This window comes from Chaetodon trifascialis, chromosome 23, assembly GCF_039877785.1.
Source record: "Chaetodon trifascialis isolate fChaTrf1 chromosome 23, fChaTrf1.hap1, whole genome shotgun sequence".
Taxonomy (NCBI): domain Eukaryota; kingdom Metazoa; phylum Chordata; class Actinopteri; order Chaetodontiformes; family Chaetodontidae; genus Chaetodon; species Chaetodon trifascialis.
The window spans coordinates 13,609,763-13,630,391 of record NC_092078.1 but is presented as its reverse complement, the minus strand read 5'-3'; the positions used below and the strand labels follow the sequence as shown (position 1 = coordinate 13,630,391).

The following is a 20,629-nucleotide window of genomic DNA, read 5'->3' as shown; positions in this document are numbered from 1 at the left end:
TAATTAACTCACATTTTTATCAGCTTCCATGAGGAGGCCCGAAAGAAAATAGCAGTTGTTTATTGGACAGATAAAAGTGTAATTTGCGGCTAATGTGACATTATTAGGATTTATTTGATCTTTTTAACAATAAAGTTATTTGGCATAATTCTCATTCTGTTCATGCTTTGTGATCTTGCTTTGTTTATTTTTTAATGGTCAAACGGTTTGTCTGCAGAACAGAGGGAATAATTAAGCAGGTTTGAGTGCTGTGACTCCCAGTTGTTCATGTGGATTAGTTGGAAACAGAAACGTCTGAGTCAGAGGTAATAGAAACTGGGCTTCTTAACATTACAGGCATTTGCTTCCTCCCACTTCCACATCAAAGTGTCACTTAAAATTCTGTGAGAATGCTAACAGAAGAGAAAATCCAGCAAATCTCCTCCTCCTTTTTATCTTTACTACTATAAACACTTTGCTTCTTTCTGTCAGCAGTGACATTTGTTTTAACCTGAGATAAAGCCACTATGGGTGTGCACAGACTACTTTCTGTTTTCCTACTGTGAGCCAAGCATGCTTCATGGCTGAAGGTGTTATATGGAAGAACTGGCCACCTGTCCAATTCAAATTCCAAACAAATTAGTAGCAGCATATCACTGGAATTTTGGGGTGGTTTCTTGCTGGGAGTGGGTGGTGGTGATCATAGTGGTTGATTGCCCAGAGCTGTACCCATCATTGCATTTACCGTTCCATTCAGTGATTAACTGGGATTGTGCATTCTCTCATGTTGGACTGAGGCCAGAATGGATGCTACAGTGACTCACAATCACCTCTTGATGGACGAAATGTACAGCCTGAGCAAGCTGGTTCGCATGCTAACTTCAGTAGATGCGTCTGCAACATGATATACTGCCAACTTGGACAGCCACACTGTTATTTCCTCACATTCTGTTGAGAATTGTAGTTCATTTTTGGATGTTCTACATTCAAATTCTTACTTTAGCTCCATTAAAATCATCATAGGCCTCATGAGCCAAGTTGATCATTCAGAGTTTGGCCTTACCAGCAGTAGATGGCCCTGTGCTGTGAGGGCAGTGACAGAGTCGGAGTCATTTGTGGGTTTATGCCCCTCAGGCTTCTGCGTTTCATGTTCTCAGCTCTGGAAAGACTGACAGCTGTGCAGCCGCACTGAACCCACCAGCCCTCCAGACTGCAACAAAATAACTGGCTTTTGACCAATCTGGTTTTTTGCTAATATGCAGAATCAATATCAATTTTCATGTGAATTATTTCCTTAAAACGTGCTCAGTGTTGAACCCAAGAGAGTCATTGAACTACACTAAAACCACATTACATCAAAGCTGTTCACTGAAAGCAACAGTGAAATTGTAACAGTGGTAATGCTAAACCATACCCGAGCTTATATTTGTTGAATGTAGTCAGGCTGTTGTTTTAGAATCACTTCAGGCGGCAGTTTTCCCATAAATGTCGGGTGTCAAATCATCAGTTAGGCTCTAAACAAACAGACTGCACATCATTCATATCAGAAGTGGATGACAGGCTGACATCAAAACAGCTAATTAGCAAACTAATTAACTGTACATACCTGAGATTTGGCATGGCAGCGTCGTCCTGCTGATCAGCGGCGATAGTTGTCATTTCCACTCGCTTGCAAATTAAAGTCTGGGAAAAAAAAACACAGAAAATGAATTCTGTGAGAAAATTTGAACTGCAAAAAAAATGTAAAACAATTTCTTGTTGCCGTTTTTCTGTTTCATGTACAGTATTCCGCTTTCATTTCCCATGCATGTGCACACATTGTAAGTTTTTTTGTTTACTTTTCAATATTGTCTTCAATATTTTTTTCGCTTTGAATTCTGTCGCCTCAAGCAAACTCCAGGCATTTATTTTAAGCTTTCTGTAAGCGCCCGAACTTTGCTTTTGCATACATTTGACTACTTAAGTATATGTTTAGTTTGATGACTCAAAAATATCTCTGAACTGAAGGTCATTTCTGCGGGGTGGTTACCAAGGAAAAGGAATAAATGAATGCTTTTGTGATAACTGAATCCTTTTGGCTTTCGATTAGTGTTTTACTCCCTTTGTGCATCATCAACTAGTGTTTATATGGCTCTATTTTTTTCCTCCACCTCCTCATGTGGTTGACAGGGGATTGTGTGAGCTTGTGTGGTAAAAATTTATTTTTGCAGTTGAGTGCACAGCAGTTCCTCTGTAAAGGCACCTGTTCCTCATGAAAGGAGAGAAAATAAGAAAGACGTAGGAGAAATAAGAGAGGTAAAGGACCCATCTGTTGCTCATTCAGCAGCAAGGACAGGTGGCTCTGAACTGGCTCACTGTGGAGGAAGGAAAAGGCTTTAATTAATGAATCTCTGCATTACTCTCCACTGACTCCTTTCTTTCTGTTTTCTTTCGTCCCACCAGGTTCAGGGACGATAAGGGCTACGTTCTGTACCCTCAGATCGGGGACCGGCTGGACCTCATCTGCCCTCCGCTGGACACCGCCAGGTCCACGCCAGAGTACGAGTTCTACAAGCTCTACCTTGTGTCGTCGCGGGAGCAGGCGGACCGCTGCGAGGTGAACGGACCCCCCAACATCGTGCTGACCTGCGACGAGCCCACCCGCGAACGTCGCTTCACCATCAAGTTCCAGGAGTTCTCGCCTAACCTCTGGGGCCACGAGTTCAAGAGCATGCACGACTACTACATCATTGGTGAGTCAAGGAAGCAGAAGGAGCACTGGAGATTAGGGGTGGTGTGTGTCTGTGTGTGTTTATGGCCGTGTGTGTTGAGCTTCATTGCAGTGTGTGTGTGTGTGTGGGGGGGGGGCAACAGGGGGGTTGTTATGATTGCATGGCTGATTTCTGATTGTGCCTGAGTGTGTTTGTTTATTTCAGTGATGATGGTGATGATTGGGCGGGTGTGTTTAGAGTAATTAGGTTTGAGGATTGTGTGTGATCCGGTCTGCGGGTGGATACAGTACAGGACGTACACTGCAAGAAATAGCCAGGCCAGCCTGGAGTTTTCAGGATATTTCAGGTTATTTTCTCCCAATCCAACCTTGCTTTAGCATTAGGTTATTTGACAAATTTTTAATTAAATTCGCTCTTTTTCACCTTTGTGGGGTTCAACACACTTCAGGTAAGCAAGAGAAAAATGTGCTTTTGGCTCCTTTCATTTTTTTTTGCAGTGCGTCCCTGGATTTGTCCTTCTTTGCCACTTGTGTGGGATTTTGTGTTTACTGAAGTATGGTTGCATTTGACACAAGATTGTGTGTGCATTTGTGTGTTTGTCATTGCTATGTCTTTGTGCTGCTTGGCCGCTGAGCTGGCCTCTGGCCTGTTTATTGTTACTGCCAGCCTTGCAGTGACCACAAATGGTGAAGCACAGTTTGTTTTGGTTTATTCAGAAGGTTTGTTTGGACTTAGGCTGTGTGAAGACCTGATGAGGTCATCAAGGCGAGCCAGGCCGTGCGTTTGTATCGGACGGAACAATCTGCAAGTAAAGGTCGCGTCAACCGAAACCTGTGGGTTGTTTTTAAATACAGGCCAAGAGCCAAGAGCATTCGGCGCTCACAATTGGAGCACGCAACACACACAAAACACACACTCGTGCGCATGTATGCACACACTCTCTCGCACAGACAAGTTTCCAATACAAACACAAGCACTGTAAAAACACCTCAGGAGCGAGCGAGTGAGCAGGATAGACAAAAAGAAAGAGAGAGAGAGAGAGAGAAAGAGAGAGAGAGAGAGAGAGACCCTCTTCGATTCCCACAGCTCTCCTCCCACGCACATGCGAGCTCTATTCACTCAGGTGTGCAAATGCTCTTTTCACTTCTTTTCATCTGCGGGTAGAAAAAAAAACCCTAAAAAAGACGGGACGAGTAGAGCCAGGAGGAGGAGGAAGCCGGGACCGAGATGGAGAGACAGAAAGAAACAAAGAGAATATAAGATCTCTGGAAGTCTGTGAAGTCCCTCATGTCTCTTTGTGTTCTGTATTTGTTCAGCGTTTCAGGTGCGCTCGCTTTTCTCTATCAGCCCTCATACCCGGCGTGTTTGTGAAGAGAGGTGAGGCACTGGGCATATTTCTCCTGCACCTTGAATCATTATCAACATATAAGTATTTCTCTCAGATTAGATATGAGGGGATGAGATAGCATGCAGTGGCGCAGTAAGCCACCGTGTGTGTGTGTATCGGTGCACCCAATAATACAGGAATTTTGGCCTGATAAGAAGGGGAAAATTAATGCAATCTGATACCTGCTGATACCTGATTCAGTGACTGACAGATATTGAACAGCAGAACCTGAACAGCCATCAAATATAGCTGCAAGAAACTGACACTGATAGCTAAATTACACTATCTCTTGATTTAAAATCCATTTATGTCTAAGCAAATATGTTGAAAGATTATGTTTTTTTATATCAGTATATCAGTTTGCTATGCCAAAGACATTCAGCAAACGCATACACACGGACTAAGGAGTTGTCCATATTCAGAATTCACACAAGCCGAAGTTCTGGAGTGCAAAACAAAAACAGTGTGAGCCTCAAAGTATAGACAGGCATGCATAATTTAGAAATACACTGTGTTCACGTGGTCGTAACACATTTGGGCCCTTCTCGAAATGTCTTTGGACTGTTCAGGCCAACAGGTAATCAGCAAAGTCATGCACCGTCGCCACAGGATCTCAACCAGTTTGCTTCCGTCTTTGGCATTGAGCAAGGCTTTCAATGTGACCTGGGTTCAATTTTTGCATTTTTCATGATTGCACAGATACTGATTACGCGTCAACGCACTCAGTCTGCTGCTTATTGTGCACTAAGCCAGTTCCCGCTGCGGAACTTCCATCAATAAATAATATATAACTGTCTTAAACTTGAAGTTTGTTCCACCGCAGCAAAGTAAGAACAGTCATGAAACCCTTCGAAGGGCTGAAAAGGTGCAAACAAAGAGCCGAAAAGGTGCAAACAAAGAGCCGAATGTGGCCCACGGTCTGGATTTTTCCCACCTCTCCCCTGTACTCCCACCCGGCAACTGGAGTGTCCAGAGATAGAAACACCTTTATCTCCGCTCGCAGACCAGACTGATCGATTGACAGCTCCAGCCCAATCAATGACGGCTGCAACACAAGGTCACGCACACAAACACGCACAGATACTACTGACACATTTGAAGAGAGAGAGGGGAGAGTTGGAGAAGTGAAGAAACGGGGGAGTAGCCGATTGTAGAGAGCATTTGGTACTGATAACTTATTGATAACATCAGCAGATAGCTTGTGTATAGCGTGCTGTGTGTCTTTGATCATGTGCTCTTAATGGAGAATTGTGCTTCGTCTCACAGCAGAGCTTCTGCGTACTTAATGAGGCCGGAAGATAATTAATAACCGTTAATCCTGCCGCTCATTCAGAGCCACGTATCTGCTGTAACTTGTGTGTGTTCACTCGCTGGATCTCATGCATACTGGACTTACTGGTTGGTCCCTGAATTTAGTTACAGTTCATGTATGTTTGTAGATGCGTGTAAGGGCACCAATGTATGTGCAAGCCTCAGGGAAATCTCGCTTTAATTAACCTATAGCATCGTGTGATTTAATTTTGCATTCTGCAGACCATGCAGGCGTGGTGATGTGGAGCGGTTGGGTGGTGGAACAGCAGGGAGGGGGGGTGAGGAGGCAGTGGAGGTTAATTTCAAAGTTAAACTCATTACAGATTACCAGTAACTTGCTTAAAGTCCACTGTGTAATCAGTTTCTTTTGCAAATGGCGACTACAGTGCACAGTGAATGATACCCACAACTCTTTTTAGCATCTTGTTTCTCCGCCGTGATCCGTGTGGGCTTCATCAGCGACTGTTATGATTGATAATTTCAAGACAAAACATTGTGTCTTGAGAAAATCTTGCAAGCAGCTGGAAAAAATCCAAAGTTTCCTTTGTTTTTGCTGTCACTAATGTCACACAGATGCCACTGTTTTGTAATCAGATTACATGAATCGCATTAAATGTAATTCTTTACTTCGGCATCCTGCGGAGAGGAGAGAAGGAGTGGGGAAATTGATTAGTTATACTCATTGATTGATGTTTTCATTCATAACATGAGGTCAGGGTTTATGTAAACCCATTTCTCAGTCACACTCGCTCTCTTCCTCTCTCTCTCCGTCCGTTTTGTCTGTGCCTCTCCCTCAGTCTCTCCACCCTTTAGTTTGTCCTCTCTTTCACCATTCAAATCACACACACACACACACACACACACACACACACACACACACACACACACACACACACACACACACACATGCTCAGTACATCAACCCAAACCGCGGATCAAGCCTTTCACTGCTTTTAATGAATCCTTTGAAAGCAGGCGCCAGGGCCTTGTAACACACACTCTTTGCATGCATGCACAAGCACACACACACACACACACACACACACACACACACACATGCACACACACATTCACAATCAGAGTGCGGTCTTGATGACGTGTCTCTCTTAATGAGAACTGCTGGCGGAAACTATCTCCAGGCAGCTGATTTGGTTTGCAGCTTGAAGGACGGCGTACACATGAGGAGAATAGAAGAGTTGTTGTTAATGCAGGTCCAGGGTCAGCTGGTTTTAAAGGGTCAGTTCACTTAAATTACAGAAAACATATTTTCTCACTTGCTCCATGTGGTAGCAATCCATGCTGTTAGTTTTAATTTCGTTTGCTCTGGTTTTGAGATATCATTATTATAAATCAGCAACAGCAACATGTGCTTGTTCCTCTCGATAATCCACAGACCTCACTGAGCTGTTTTTAAAACCTGATGACAGTGTGTGTTGTGAATTATCCAGAGGGTTTTTCTTTTTTCTTTTTATAATTGTGGCGAAAATATCTTGAAACATGCAGCTTTTCAGAGATTAATTTTCAGTCTCAAGGGCCAGTCAGTGTTATTCTTTCATATTTCTTTACAATGTGGCATTCTGTGATATGAAAACACATTTGCAGACCGTGATGAGGGAAGAAAAATAATCAGAAAATATGTGAAGTGGGTAACTTTAAAAACTAAATGGTTATAAGTGTTATTAAATTACACTTGAACTTACTTTTCTATAATTTTCTAATATTAATCATCATTCAATTAATGGTCTAAAGTGGCAAACGCTGCACAGCTTGTGCTAAAATGGGCTAAAACATACAATTAATAGGTCTTGCTGGCAGTCAGAGTAATGTCTTTTCCTCTGGAGATTGAGTGATGGAAGTGAAGGCTGGAAGGATGCAGAGAGGAGGGAGGACTTGGGAAAAGAGTAAGAAAGAGTTAAAAGATGCATGCGTGGGGATGAAAGGGAAGCAAACGGGAGGAAAGAGGAAGAATGAAGTGAGAATGAAAGATAGAAGAAGATGACAACAGACAGAGGCAGGTCTGTCTGTGTGTGTGCGGCTGATGTGAATGGGATGTGAGTGTTAGTTGACACTCAGACATGGCATCTCATCTGCAGGGTGACACTGAAACAACGCGGTCACTTTCAATCACCGCTGCTGCTCTCGGGGGAATGGGACCACACACACACTCGTGCACACACACATGAATGAATGCGCACACGCACGCAAACGTATTTGAACACACCAGCTTGTGCACCAGCAGTGAATGATTGCAGGCTCACAGTCAACATACATATGACCTCATATGTCAGTGATGTCTCCCTCTCTCACGCACACAGACACACACACACACACACACACACACACACACAAATCAGTTAATTTCCATGGTGCTCACGCTAACTTATGCATGCTCACAGCACCATACACAGGGGTTTCTCATAAATATATGCACTCACACACACATTGGCATACAAGTGGGCTTGTGGTTGTAAACACACACAAAATAGTCTGAAAATAGCCGCACACACATCACCAAAAATATGCACAAAAACTGGTCAGATCTGTAGTGGTGAGCAGGTCAGTTGCTGTGGGATTGCAGTGTTGTTGTTGTTGTTGCATACTGAGACAGATGGCAGTGTGTATGTGCGCGAGCGTGTGTGTGCACGGATGCAGGTATGAAACTGTGTGTCGCGCAGGACTGTGCGGGCAGAACGTGCATGTATGGATACGTGTGCCGGACGTGATGGTATTTTTCTGCGTTTGTGCGTGAATGACTCCCAGCGGTGTTTTTAGGGAGCAGGGCCCCCGGGGCTTTGCGGAGAGCCCGGTGCTTGCTTCTGCACAATGGCAGAGATAAACAACCCCCTGCTAATATGAATAATAGAAGAGCTGACTGGAGCATGAACACCTATAAAAATAAATCTGTGTGTTTGTGCATGCATGCACTTGTGTGTCTTTGGGTAAGTTTATGAGTTTTGGGGCAAAGTTAATGGTGTGTTGTTCTGTGTGTGTGTTTGTATAGTAGTCATTTGCATACCGCAGTGTCGTTTCTGCAAACTTTATTTTCTCTCTCTTTGACTTGGTGTTGTTTTACTCTTCTCTGTCTCTCTGTTTGTCTTTCTTGTCCGTCCATCTGTCTCTTTTCCTCTTCTGTCTCATTTTGTGTGTGCGCCTGTGTGTGTTTGTATGAATTTGTGTGTAACCCCTTTAGTCAGCTTTAACGGCAAATTTCGGTTGGTGTCTCTGCGCAACTTGGGACAGGGTGGGGCTACTTGTGTGTGTGTGTGTGTGTGTGTGTGTGTGGTCTAATTGTTGGACAGCACGGGGCCGCTGCAACGCGTGCAGACAGCAATGTCGAAGTGTTCAATAATGCAGAGGTACTCACTGGTTTATTTATCAGGGTTAAGCTGAAATAAATGACACAGAATCCAGATGGGGGAGAGGGAGGGAGGACAGAAAGGGGGAGGGAAAAGAGTGAGAGATGAAGGGGGAGAAAGATGGTGAATGACAGTGAAACAGAGAGTGAAATAGAGGAGAGAGAGGAGACAATGGAGGAGAGGAAGTGGAGAGAAACACTGCACTGCAGCGTAAATGAGCTGCACCTCTCTGCCACTCTGCGTTAGTTTATGAATCCCCATGTGCATACGTGCGTGGCTGTCTGCGTGAGTGTGTGTATTGTTTGTGTGTAGCACACAACTTTGTTTGTGACTGCAGCGAGGAGAGCAGAAGTGAGGGATTCAAGGAAAGGACGGGCTGAGGGAGGGGTGGAAAGCAGCTGGGTGGAAGAGGTGGGGAATCCAGGGACTCTGAGAAATCTATATCTGCTGAATATTTGATCAAGTTTAAGCCCTCTGATTTGAGCCTCCTGCCAGGTTCTAAAGCAAACACAGGCACACGGGAGAGAAGAGGAAGAGCTGCAGGAGGGAGGGAGAAGAGATGGTGAAGGAGGGAGAGACGCCGCCCGCGGTGAGGGGCTTAGGGCTAGGGTACAGGTTGTTTTATACGGAAGAATTCCACTGGAATCAAAATGCTTGTGTAGCAGTATATATAAATCTGTACTTCTGTCATAAAGAGAGACGAGCTGAGATACTTGCTGGAAAAGTGGTCATACATCTCATGTAAACATGGAGAGTATTATACTCTCTCATTATTTTAATGGCATTTAATGCTTTAAAACCCGAACAAGTGGCTCCTTTTGTGCACTCACTTGAAAATGACATGCTCAAAATAAAATAGTCTCTGTTCTTGAACTCGTGGTCACTTCTGAAAGGCATCTCTTTGAGTTTTCCATTCGACAGTCGAAACTAGTCCAAGTGATACTGAACCAAATTTGCCGCCTGCACGCGCACGATAAAAATGCGAGGTTTTTCTTTGGTGCGCACTCCTGGAACAAAATAGGGACTATTGCTGCAGTGATGTTGCGATAAGGAAATGGTTTACACAAGTAGAATACTGAGAATATGTAAGTGCCTCAGGTCAGGTAACAACCCCTCCCAACCCGTATGAGGGTGGCTGCTTGTTACGGGTGTCGCCATTTGTTTTTTTGCTAATTTCACCACATTGTCAGTCACTTAAACTACCTTCATTTGACATTTTGGCTTTTGTCATAGTCTTACATGATGAATCTTGTCTGATGTATACATGCCTACAGACCCCCCCCCCCATCCAGGCCACGATGAATTCTACACCAGTAAAACAGTTTCACACATACGTTGCAGTTAGTTACAGTTACCTCATTAGAGTTCATTACTGATTATTTACTTATTGTTACAAGTAATTTACTTGCTTTTTACATGTCTACTTTGAAATGCAGCCATTGCTAAAGGGGCTGTGCACTATGATCAGAATCTCACATTGTGATATAGTTCATTTCATAGCGATATGCTGATTGAATTGCTAACGTGCAGACGAATGCAAGCATCGTCCAATGATCATTTTCCAGCATGCATGCCTTGTGCAGGATGTAGGACTTTATCAAGTTTGTTGTTTTATGTTCCAAATGCAGATATTTCTTTTTGTTCGTGTTTGTAATGTGTCCTTTTCAGAACATGGTTGTTTATGTTGGTCATTACCCGGTTTTGTTAACCATTCATGAGGTAGCTGTTGCATTCCTTGCAGCGGCGTTTTGGGAGTGCTTCTCCCCTTTGTCATTATAGTGCATTAAAATAGGCAGCATTTGTCAAGATGAAAGTAACAGATATATTTTGGTAATTGTATTTGCGTTATTTAACTTGATACAGTAATTAGTTACATTAATTTTTTTACCAAAAGTACTGGAGTTACAGTGACATATTACTTTAAGTTACTCTCATCACTGACCAAGTGTGTGAAGGCTTTCGCATCTGTCGTGGCCCTCAGGGGACATGCCAAGAGTTTCCACCAAGCCGGCCCCTGACAACTATTTTGAGGAGGACCTGAGACTGCTTTTTTAGCCCACAACACATTTTTCACACTCCACTAAACACATCGAAATTCTTAGGGCGAACAGCCTCAGTTAAACTCTCATGTGTGAAAATGGCCTCAAATAAAGTGCAAAAGAGGAAAATGGAATAGAATAGGCCAGCAGGGGTTTGGTGCAACAGATCCGACTAATATCCCCTCTAGAGATGAAGTGTATCTGCATCTCTCTGTGGATAAGAGAAAGTGGATAGTAGAAAAGACAACTCTATTTAAAAGGTTGGTAGTCAACTCAACTGTTAAGCAATGATTAAGTTTGAGATTCCCCCGAGCTCCACTGTATGTAACTTCATTATATGCATGAAGACACGAAGGCTACTCAGACTTTAATACAGTGTACAGATCAGTGCAAGACCACTGTAAACACGCAACACACTGTACATTGACACCTACAGTACAGTGTGTGATACGAATGAGGCCATGGCATTTCTGGTAAAGTTAATAGGGGAGAGGAGGGGGGCTGGAATGAGCTAATGGAAGGCGACACTGGGAGAGAGCGAGGGATATTTGGCCAAGAGAGGAGAGGAGAGAGGGAGAAGAGAAAGGGGAGGAAAAAAGATGAAAAAAAGATGTGTGCTGAGTGTGAGTAAGAGAAAGTGACAGATCGCCTGGCCGATTTAGGTCAGCAATCAGAGCCGCGCTACTGTCTGTGAGATTGGCTGTGTGTGTGTGTGTGTGTGTGTGTGTGTGTGTGTGTGTGTTCTGGTATGTGTGCGATGTTGGTTGAGTGCTTATGTGTCTGTGCGTGTGGATGGAGGGTGCCTTAGTGGGCCTTAGTGGGCTTTGGTGTGTGCTTGCGTGAGTTTTGTGTTTGTGTGTCTGTTTTTGTGGAGGGCTGACTGCATAGTTTGTGTGTGTGTGTGTGTGTGTGTGTGTGTGTGTGTGTGTGTGTGTGTGTGTGTGTAGCTGTGTTAGTGGGTTGGGGGTTGATTGCGAGTGAGTGTGAATACGTTTCTCCTGTTAAAGGTCAGACAAGAAGAATCCCTCCTTAATTGGATTGGGCCTGGTTAACATTGTATGATTCATTTAACCTTCCTACACTGTCTGGCTGTCTTAACACACACACACACGCACACACACACACACACACACACACACACACACAAACACACACATACGCAAACTTTTCTCGTTGCCCATCACAGCTTGACAGACAAAGGCATCATTGTGCTGCTGCCTTCTGCCGACGGACCTTTTGCAGAGGGATGTGTTTCCCGGCAATCAGACATGTGGGAGTTTAAAACAAGCGCACCTCTCTGCTGACCCCTGCCATCAGGAGAACACATTAGCCTACTAATATAGCTTTGATTTAGTGTCCAGGTTCAGGCAAACATGACCCCTGATCAACATAATGAACACATTCACACAGACAGATGCGTAGCCCCACACACAGAGATTCAGGCATGATGTGTGTGTGTGTGTGTGTGTGTGTGTGTGTGTGTGTGTGTGTGTGTGTGTGTGTGTGTGTGTGTGTGTGTTTGCGTGTTTGCTTACACACATGGGCAAACTTTGTGTTTTAAACTTTTCCTGCTGAACCATCTGTCTCCCCCTTTTTAGGATTATTTTCTTTCTTTGTGAGAGTGGAATGAAAAATGACTGGAGTGAGGGCATGGTTAGCCTAGCTTAGCATAAGGGCTCTACATTTAAACACTGTATTTGTATACATTGTACATTTTCATTGTATTGGAAAAAGGATAGCTGGGGTTAGGCAGTGTTTAGCCTAGCTTAGCACAAAGACTTGAAACAGCTAGCCTACCAACAACCGCAATGTTAGCTTTACACGACAAATCTCGCTTGTGCCTAAACACAAATGTTTAAAACTACAATATTGGATTCAAGGTTATATGTTGGAGTTATTTTTTGAGTCAGTTTCTCCATCCACCCTGCAGTTGTAGCACAGGTGCAGTCAGGCTAATGAGCACATTTTTGGTTTTGCTCTTGGACATGGTGGTAGAGGTCAGAGATACTCTAAGGAAATGTATATTTTTGAACTTGCTTGAGCCAGGCTTGCTACATCCATTGCTTCCTGTCTTTATGCTAAGCTAAGGCTAACCACACCCTAACTCCAGCTCCGTGTTTAATGCACAGACATGTAATTGATATCAGTCTTCTCACAAGACTTCCAGAAAGAAAACAGATGAGCGTGTTTTCCGTATTGTTGAACTATTCCATCAAGTGACACGCACAGTGCTGCTGCTTTTTATGGGACTAGTTTGTTTATAAGTAACAGACATGATCTCTGCCATGTGTGAGAGAGATTATGGTGTTCGTGGAGTCGGCAGCTGTTCAGTAGAAGAAGATGGAGAGGAAGAGGAGGAGCGGGAGGAGGAAAAGTGAGAGAAAGAGGAAATTACAGGGAAACAGATGAGCTCAAATAATTTGAGCATGCAGAAGAGGAGAGGGAGGAAGCAGAGGAAAGGCTGACTGTGGGACGGCTGATGAAAGAGGATTTCTGTGTGTGCTATGAGGAGACAGTAGAAGAAGACAGCGTAGACACTCAGTGGAGCAAGAGGGCCCACGGCTCAAAGACACAAGGACAAACAATCAGCTGCAAATCCTTTTTAACCACCATTTAAGCGGCCCTAATTACCCCAAAAAACTCCACAAAGAACATCATTATCACGCCGCACTCGTGCACATTGTGTGCGTGCGTGCGTGCACGTGTACTCCACTTGTTTATTGAAGAGAGATTCATTAGCGGACTGGCTGTTTACTTGTACTTGACTAATCGTTATTGTTGTGAGATACTTTGGGTGCATTTCACAAATACAACAAGGCATTTTCAGCAATTTTTACCCCCCGCCTCCCGCCGCCAGAGCCCAAATCTCCCCCGCACTCACATACACACCCTCCACCTTTATTGGCTGGAGGATCTCTCTCTCACTCTCAGCCTGGCTTATTTTTACCCGTGGGTCAACTCAAGCCAAAAAAAAGCTTAATTTGATGCATGTTGTTCGGTCTGGAGAGCCAAGGGTTTTGAGAATTTTTTTAGAATACGCAAACTGTTCGAGCCAAGAAAGCCGGGAAGTGCAACGAGCAGTGGAACTAATAGTTCTGATGTTGTCATGGTCTATGTAAGCCTGCGTGACATGCTGCGGGGGCCAGACGGGGCGAGGCTCGACGGTCGCAAATCAGCGGCAGGGTTTGACATCTTGAATGTCACAGGGAGCGGAGCACTGAGTAAGTGATACAGTGAAGAGTTTCAGATGAAGACTGCTTCAAGTAGTCCCTGTGGTTCCAATATTAATCCTCTCTGTTCCCCCTGGGGGAGCTTATCATCTATAGTAGTACTACACATCTGCCGCTGGTGTATGCGCTGATTATATATTGATGAGGGGGGGGGTGGATAATTGAATACCCTCATCATGGAGGGGAGCGCTTGGTCTCGTTTCTCCACTTCAGACTACGTCAAGTGGGTGGGGGAAGGTGGAGCTGTTTTGCCACTTCTGTGCATGTGTGTGTGTGTTTGTGTGTAATACCCTTTTGTCCGCCTGTACCCACCCCCGGCTCCAGCTTTAGATGCAGGCCCCAGCCACAGCTCCAGCCCTGCTAACCACTGGTTTAATATATGCAATTAAGAAGCTAATTAGAGTAATTAATTCAGCCAGGGCCAAGGCCCAGCCTGGCCCCTATTCACAGCTTTGGAGCTGCCATAATCCCCCTCCCTCCACACACACACACACACACACACACACACACACACACACTTACACAAAGAATAACACACACTCAGACACCGCTATGCCCTCATTATGAGCGGGGTCTTTGTTGGCTGTGTGTGTGTGGTGCCAGAGAAGTCGGAGATGAAGAAAAGGGTGTAAATAAAGACAGAGAAAAAGTGAGGCAGTCAGTTTGGTGTAATGAGTGAAAACAGTGAACTAATTCATTGGCACCTCGAGCCTCGCTCGGTTGCTCTCTTGATGACGCTGCGAGAGAAGAGGGCCCCGTTGTGGCAAATAGCGTCTTACCTCATCTGTAGCAACAGTTCTGCTGTCATTGCCTCTGGAAGCTGGCCGGCTGGAAGGAAAGACAAGGTTTAATGGAGAATGCCCGCTCTGTTTTATTGGTTTAACCTTTATTTATCCAGGTTTGTCCCTTTTGAAGATTTAAGAACTGTTTTTACAAGCTTGACCTTGCCAAGAAAGCACTATTACATTATTGCAGGTTCACTTCAAATTATTTGAAGCTTTAATTAAGAATAAAATCCTATTTTTTCTTTTATTTTACAACATAACAAGATGAACAGGGTAGTTTGTTAGCCTTTAGTGATTCATGCGCACGCCATAAACCTTTTGATCGCTCGCATTTGGCTCAGCGCACGTCGTACAGAGAGAGGAGGGTAAGTAATACCAGGTTTGTTATTTTTGGAGCGTGATTAGGAAATGTGTGATGAATTGGAGATTAGAGGAGCGGGACAGATTTACAACACTTGGAGCGCACTGTTTTAAACGGATTACTGATAAAGTAATCGAAGAAGTTTTGGCGCCGGCGCTCGGGAAGAAAAAGGTCGCTCAACCCACAAATATGACACCGAGTGACAAATTAGTCATAGTTTATTTAGGGCTGGTGCATTATATGAGATGCTAACACGATTCTGCCTATTTGCTGGGATTTGTGTTACCCTTTTTATCACCGAGTACTCCTGTGGAACTGATATTTTTAGCTAAGTACCCCTCACTGAAGACACTGACGTTGAAGTGCACTCCTTTCGCTCCCTGCATGCAGAGAATACATCACACATATCAATCGTTACACCGGCAAATCAGTTCTTGTTATGTGAGATTTTCAGTCAGTTTGCGAGTGGCGAACGTCTCCCATCTGCCATGTTTTGGCGTGCTCTGGAAGCTTTTTTTTTTTAGGTCTTTAAAAGAGATGCTAGCCGTCCTTGGAGGTAATAGCGGGCTTGTGATCCTACGGGAGCAGGGTGCGTTCATGTGAGTGCTGTCAGGGCTGTGTGGGAATGGCATGTTTGAAATATGAATTAGCCCAAACTGTTTTCACAACAGCACCTCAAACTTGACCCTGTTAAAAGTTTCACTCAGGTGGGAAACTCTCTTTCTCTCCTCTGCAGCTCTGTCTAATTCACCGTTTCTGTCATCCTGCATGCCTGTCACTCTGTCTCCAGCTCTCTTTCTGCACGGCACATTTATGACTCTTTTAGATGCTCTCTCCCTCTCTTCCAGTCCCCCGCTGTAAGATGAACACAGCCCGGAAAAGTGAGCGGTGAGGAGATACATGCATCCCTTTTTGCTATCAGATCCAGCAGAATAATGACTTTTCCACTTGCAAATTTCACATGCATGAGTCAAAAGATGAAATCAGAAAATGAAAACTTTTTGCTAGGTTTCCAGATCAGGACATAATGATAATTTTGAATCTTCAAGACATAGTGGGGAAATACCCTTAAAAGAGAATACTGGATTTAAACTACTAGTACTACTACTGCTGCTTTTTTGCATAAATTACACATTCTGGTGAAGTGCTTTTTAGTGTTCCTCTTTTGATTTCTGGCAAACAAAACTGCATGTGAATGAGATTATGTTTAGCAAGGTGAAAAGGATACAAACATCCACCCTGCTGCTGAAGTGCCCCGGAGCAAGACAGTGAGTCCTTTCCTGCAAAGTAAAAGCCCAATGATCAGTGAAGCGGCATATTAACATTTAGCGGATGTTTTTTATCTTTCTGGTGAGTGGGCAGGTATGATTCAGTGTCTCCCTCAGGACACTGTGATTGGACACATGGATCAGACAAGATGAAGTGAATGTGCTGCTTATTTTTAAGCTAAGTTCCACAATCTTGTGCATCTGCGACATACGGGAATATTCTGCTAAACTTTACCATTAAAGTTGCAGCCCAGGTTTGTTTTTATCTACCGCAACAGCCTTGGTTCTGTGTACTTTAATTTAGCTGTGTGAGAATGATCTTATCAGGCTAATAAAGCCTGTTGAACTCGAAAACTAAGGTGACAGATATCTTTCAGCTGTCAGATGAAATGAAGTCAACATGAAACAGGAATGCAAACAAACCTCAGGACAGCACAGAGAGAAACCTTGTACTAATGAGCACACACGCAGCCGCACACACAGGTTTTTCCAGTCCCACGTGCACCAGACATCCGTGGATGATTTCGCTTAAGCAAACAAGAGCGGGAGATTAGATGCTAAAACACACAAGGGGGGGGGGTACACACGATCACATGCACAACCCCAAGATGCATTCATGACGTGCAAATAAGATTTAAGATACACATAAACGCAGTTCAGAACTGAAGACAGACGTGTACAAAGCGCATACACACCCACATTTCTGAAAAGCAGAGTGCTCACACACACACACACACACACACACACACACACACACACACACACACACACACACACGTGATAAAAAAACAGACAGACTGCCATACAGCTAAGCACACAGCTTCTAGCAGGCTGCTTTAATCACAGAGCTAAACAAACACAACTGTCATCACTCCTTCTCTCACTGTTGCACACATATAGAAATATACAGTCACACACACAAATTCAGTATACATGCACGCACACACGCATACACATATACAGTATATAATTGCCCTATGCTTTCTGCTGTCCATCATCTTCCCCTTCATATCTCACCCTTCTTCTTTCCACTTTCTCTCTCCAATCTCTCCCTCGAGCAGTATGCAGGCACAGATGTCAAGATGTATTATTTCGGCTGGCTGGCTCCCATGTTCTGTACATGTGTGTGTGTTTCTCCTGCTTTCCTCTTTTGGAAACAAGAGTAACAGTGGGGGTCGGTGAGGAAGAGGAAGGCGGCTGTATCGGTAAAGATTAGTTAAACATTTCTGAATTCCAATGCATATGACTCTTTAGGCTAAAGAATACTTGACAAAGAACACACACACACATACACACACAAATGTACAACTCAGTATTCAAGTATTGCAGTCATGGTTCAAGGACATTTAAGGCAAGCATACGCACACTGCCGCTTTGTACTGAGTCTGTGTCGAGCCATTAGCAGGACCTCCATGCTCGTCAGGATTGTGTAATAGCAGAGCCTTGGCTGGTGCATTTAAACACTAAAACTGAGCCAGGTTTAAAGTGCTTCTGTGTGTGTGCCTGTACACACACTGTCTACACCCTGTGACATAGCTGCTGGTTGAAAGAATGGCATGCAATGAAAGAAATGAGCTGGAGGGAGAAAGAAAAGAGACACTGTTTTCTGTGTCTCCAGTGTTTCCTGATCTGCATGTTGGGCCCCTGAAATGGATGGTGGCGGGGGCCCCTGACATGCAAAGAAATGAAAATAGTAATAGCAAAACTAAGAGTAACAGAATGATAATAGTAGGTAAAATGACATGTTGTGTCGCTATACCTCAACACTTCATTGGTGGTAATACTGCTGCGATAACTATGCCATCATAATAATTGCTCAAATTACTAGATTTGTAGATCACATTCACTTTAATAAAGGTCAGCTATACAAAAGCATAAAAACATACTATAAAGTGATTAGATCTCAAGCACTACAGAGGGCATTTAGCTCCGCTTTTACCACCTGACCAGGGCGACCAAGCAAGGAAATGTGTGTTTTTGTAATTTGCGTGGACTGAGCCTTTAAAAAAGCTACACAACAGAGGTTTTTACGCTGTGCCATCATTATACACGCACTCGCCCACCCATAATCCAAGCGGATCTGATTGTGGCTGTTGCTCTGTATCTGCCGCTAGATCGAGACCTAACATTTTTCCAGCCTTTGAGGACAATCTATTTTCCTATACCTGACCAGCCAGCAGCAGAGTGCAGCCAAGAGCTTTAGCAGCCCAGCTCAATGATGGTTAATGCAGATTAGCACATTGTTGCGAAGTATTTTAACTAAATCTTAACTAAAGTTTTCCTTAATGGCAAATCCAATTGTTTCAAAGGTCTTTCCTATAGGTCCAATCATGCTTCTGCAGTGGGCAGGGGTTTAACACTTCATCACTATAGAGAGGGAGTGACAGCAACAATTAGTTTTGTGTGTTTTTGTGTGTGTGTGTGTTGCAAAAAGAGTCGAGACACCCTCACAGGTATGCATGTTTATTAGATGGTGGACCTCAAAGCTGCACTCGGGCTCATTAAAATGTTTGATTGTGTTGGCGTTTATGTGCACTTCTTCCTTGAGCGCATCATTTATCACACACACGCTCGTGCAAACAAACATGCACACTTTCCAGCGGCTGGTGGTTTTTGTCCTTTCTGAGCTCTCATGGAGTTCATTAAAAGCCTTAATTAGACTGACAGTTATGTGTAATTACAGTCTTTAAGATGTACAGCTCCTCTGCAGGCCCACTCCTTCACTGCCTCCTTTCAAAAGTCATTGTCTGGAGGGAAAAACTCTGTGTGTTTGAGAGTGTTCATACATGTGTTTGTGTGTGTTTAGGAGACCTAACCTCCCGTAAGTTCTGGGTCTTTGACATTTGCCATTAATATCAGCAGGAAAGGAGTGACATTTATGAGGCCATTTTCTCTAACAGCTCCTCCCTCCCATGGACTCTGCCTTTTCCCATCTTTCTCTCACATTTTCACCCTCACTCTTCCGCCTCCTCCTCCTCCTCCTCCTTCACACCCTTCTGCTTCCCTTCTTCTTAATTTAGAAACCCCTCCCCTCTCCCTGCCGCCATCTTCCTACTTGCTTTCACTTTCTTTCTCTCCTGCTACATGTCACAGATCGCTGTCACGTTCCTCCCTTCAGACCATTGACCCACTTCCATCTTTTTTTTTTCCTTTGCATTGTTCCTAGCTTCCTGTTTTACCAGACGTTTGTCCTTCAGTTGAGCAACTTCTCCCCTTCCTGTTCCCCTGCTCTGCCAATTTCTATTTTACCAAAAGAAGCGTAACCTACATATCAAACCCAAAAGCAGGAAATAGGCCTGCCGTTATTTGACCGCCTGTCCTTCAGAGAGATTTTATATAATCGCAAAATTACTTGACATGTGATGTTTCACCATTTCATTTTAGGTTTTCTTTAGATTTTTGTATGTTTGATGTTATTAAAAATGGATATTAGCCAGTGTTGGATGCACATGATGCAGTTCAAAGTGTTGCTTCAAATGTTCTGTCTTTGTCAGGCGTAACATTTCAAGGGAACTCTGTATCCTGACATTTGTTTTGATTTCAAGAGAATAGAAAGATACAAAGTAGTATCATAAAATATCAGCCAATAAATGAATCCAAAAGTAGTCTTTGATAACCATGGGGGTCGCACTGTACGCTCAGCGCTCCACAAACTGGATCACGCCAATTTTTCTGCAATATCTCTATCATCTAAAAGTCACCATCAGCTACAAAGTTGGCTCAAAGTCACTTGTATTAGGAAAATCTGACAACTCAGTGTCCCAGAGGGAAGTTTGGGCTTCAGATATATTCGTTTTTTTTTCTGAGTTGTTTCTGTAGTCAAAGGGTTTGTACCCCATGGCAGAGCAGGACGCATGCGGCGAGGGTCGCCTCCTGCGCGTCTTCGGCATGTTCGTGGCGAGGTGCCAACGCTGTAATCCTGCAATGACAGACAATGTCACAGCGAGGCTCTGCCTGAGAGGAAGCCACTACAAAGAAGGGGACGGCAGGACGGCTGGAAACATAAAGGCAATAATTGAAAGGAGAGGGAGAGGAAATGTTGGAGAGGAGGGAAAGCAAGCGCTACAGGAGGAGAGAGTGATTGCCGCAACAGACGGCTTTTTTCCCCCCCTCTCCCCCGTGATCAAAGTATGACAAAGTGACAGGAGACGTGGAAGTGCGAGTTAGGTGTAGTTGTCTCCTGTTTTCCTCTTCGCTGCACT

The 20,629-nt window shown here is 44.0% G+C and overlaps 1 protein-coding gene across 1 annotated transcript in view; it reads left to right on the top strand.

The window, feature by feature from the left end:
• efnb3b (ephrin-B3b) overlaps window positions 1–20,629 on the top strand; it is a 77,477-nt gene that overhangs the window by 37,323 nt on the left and 19,525 nt on the right. Inside the window, exon 2 of the mRNA XM_070992780.1 lies at window positions 2,422–2,711. Within this exon, the coding sequence (XP_070848881.1) occupies window positions 2,422–2,711 (290 nt within the window). The remainder of the gene's footprint in view (window positions 1–2,421; window positions 2,712–20,629) is intronic.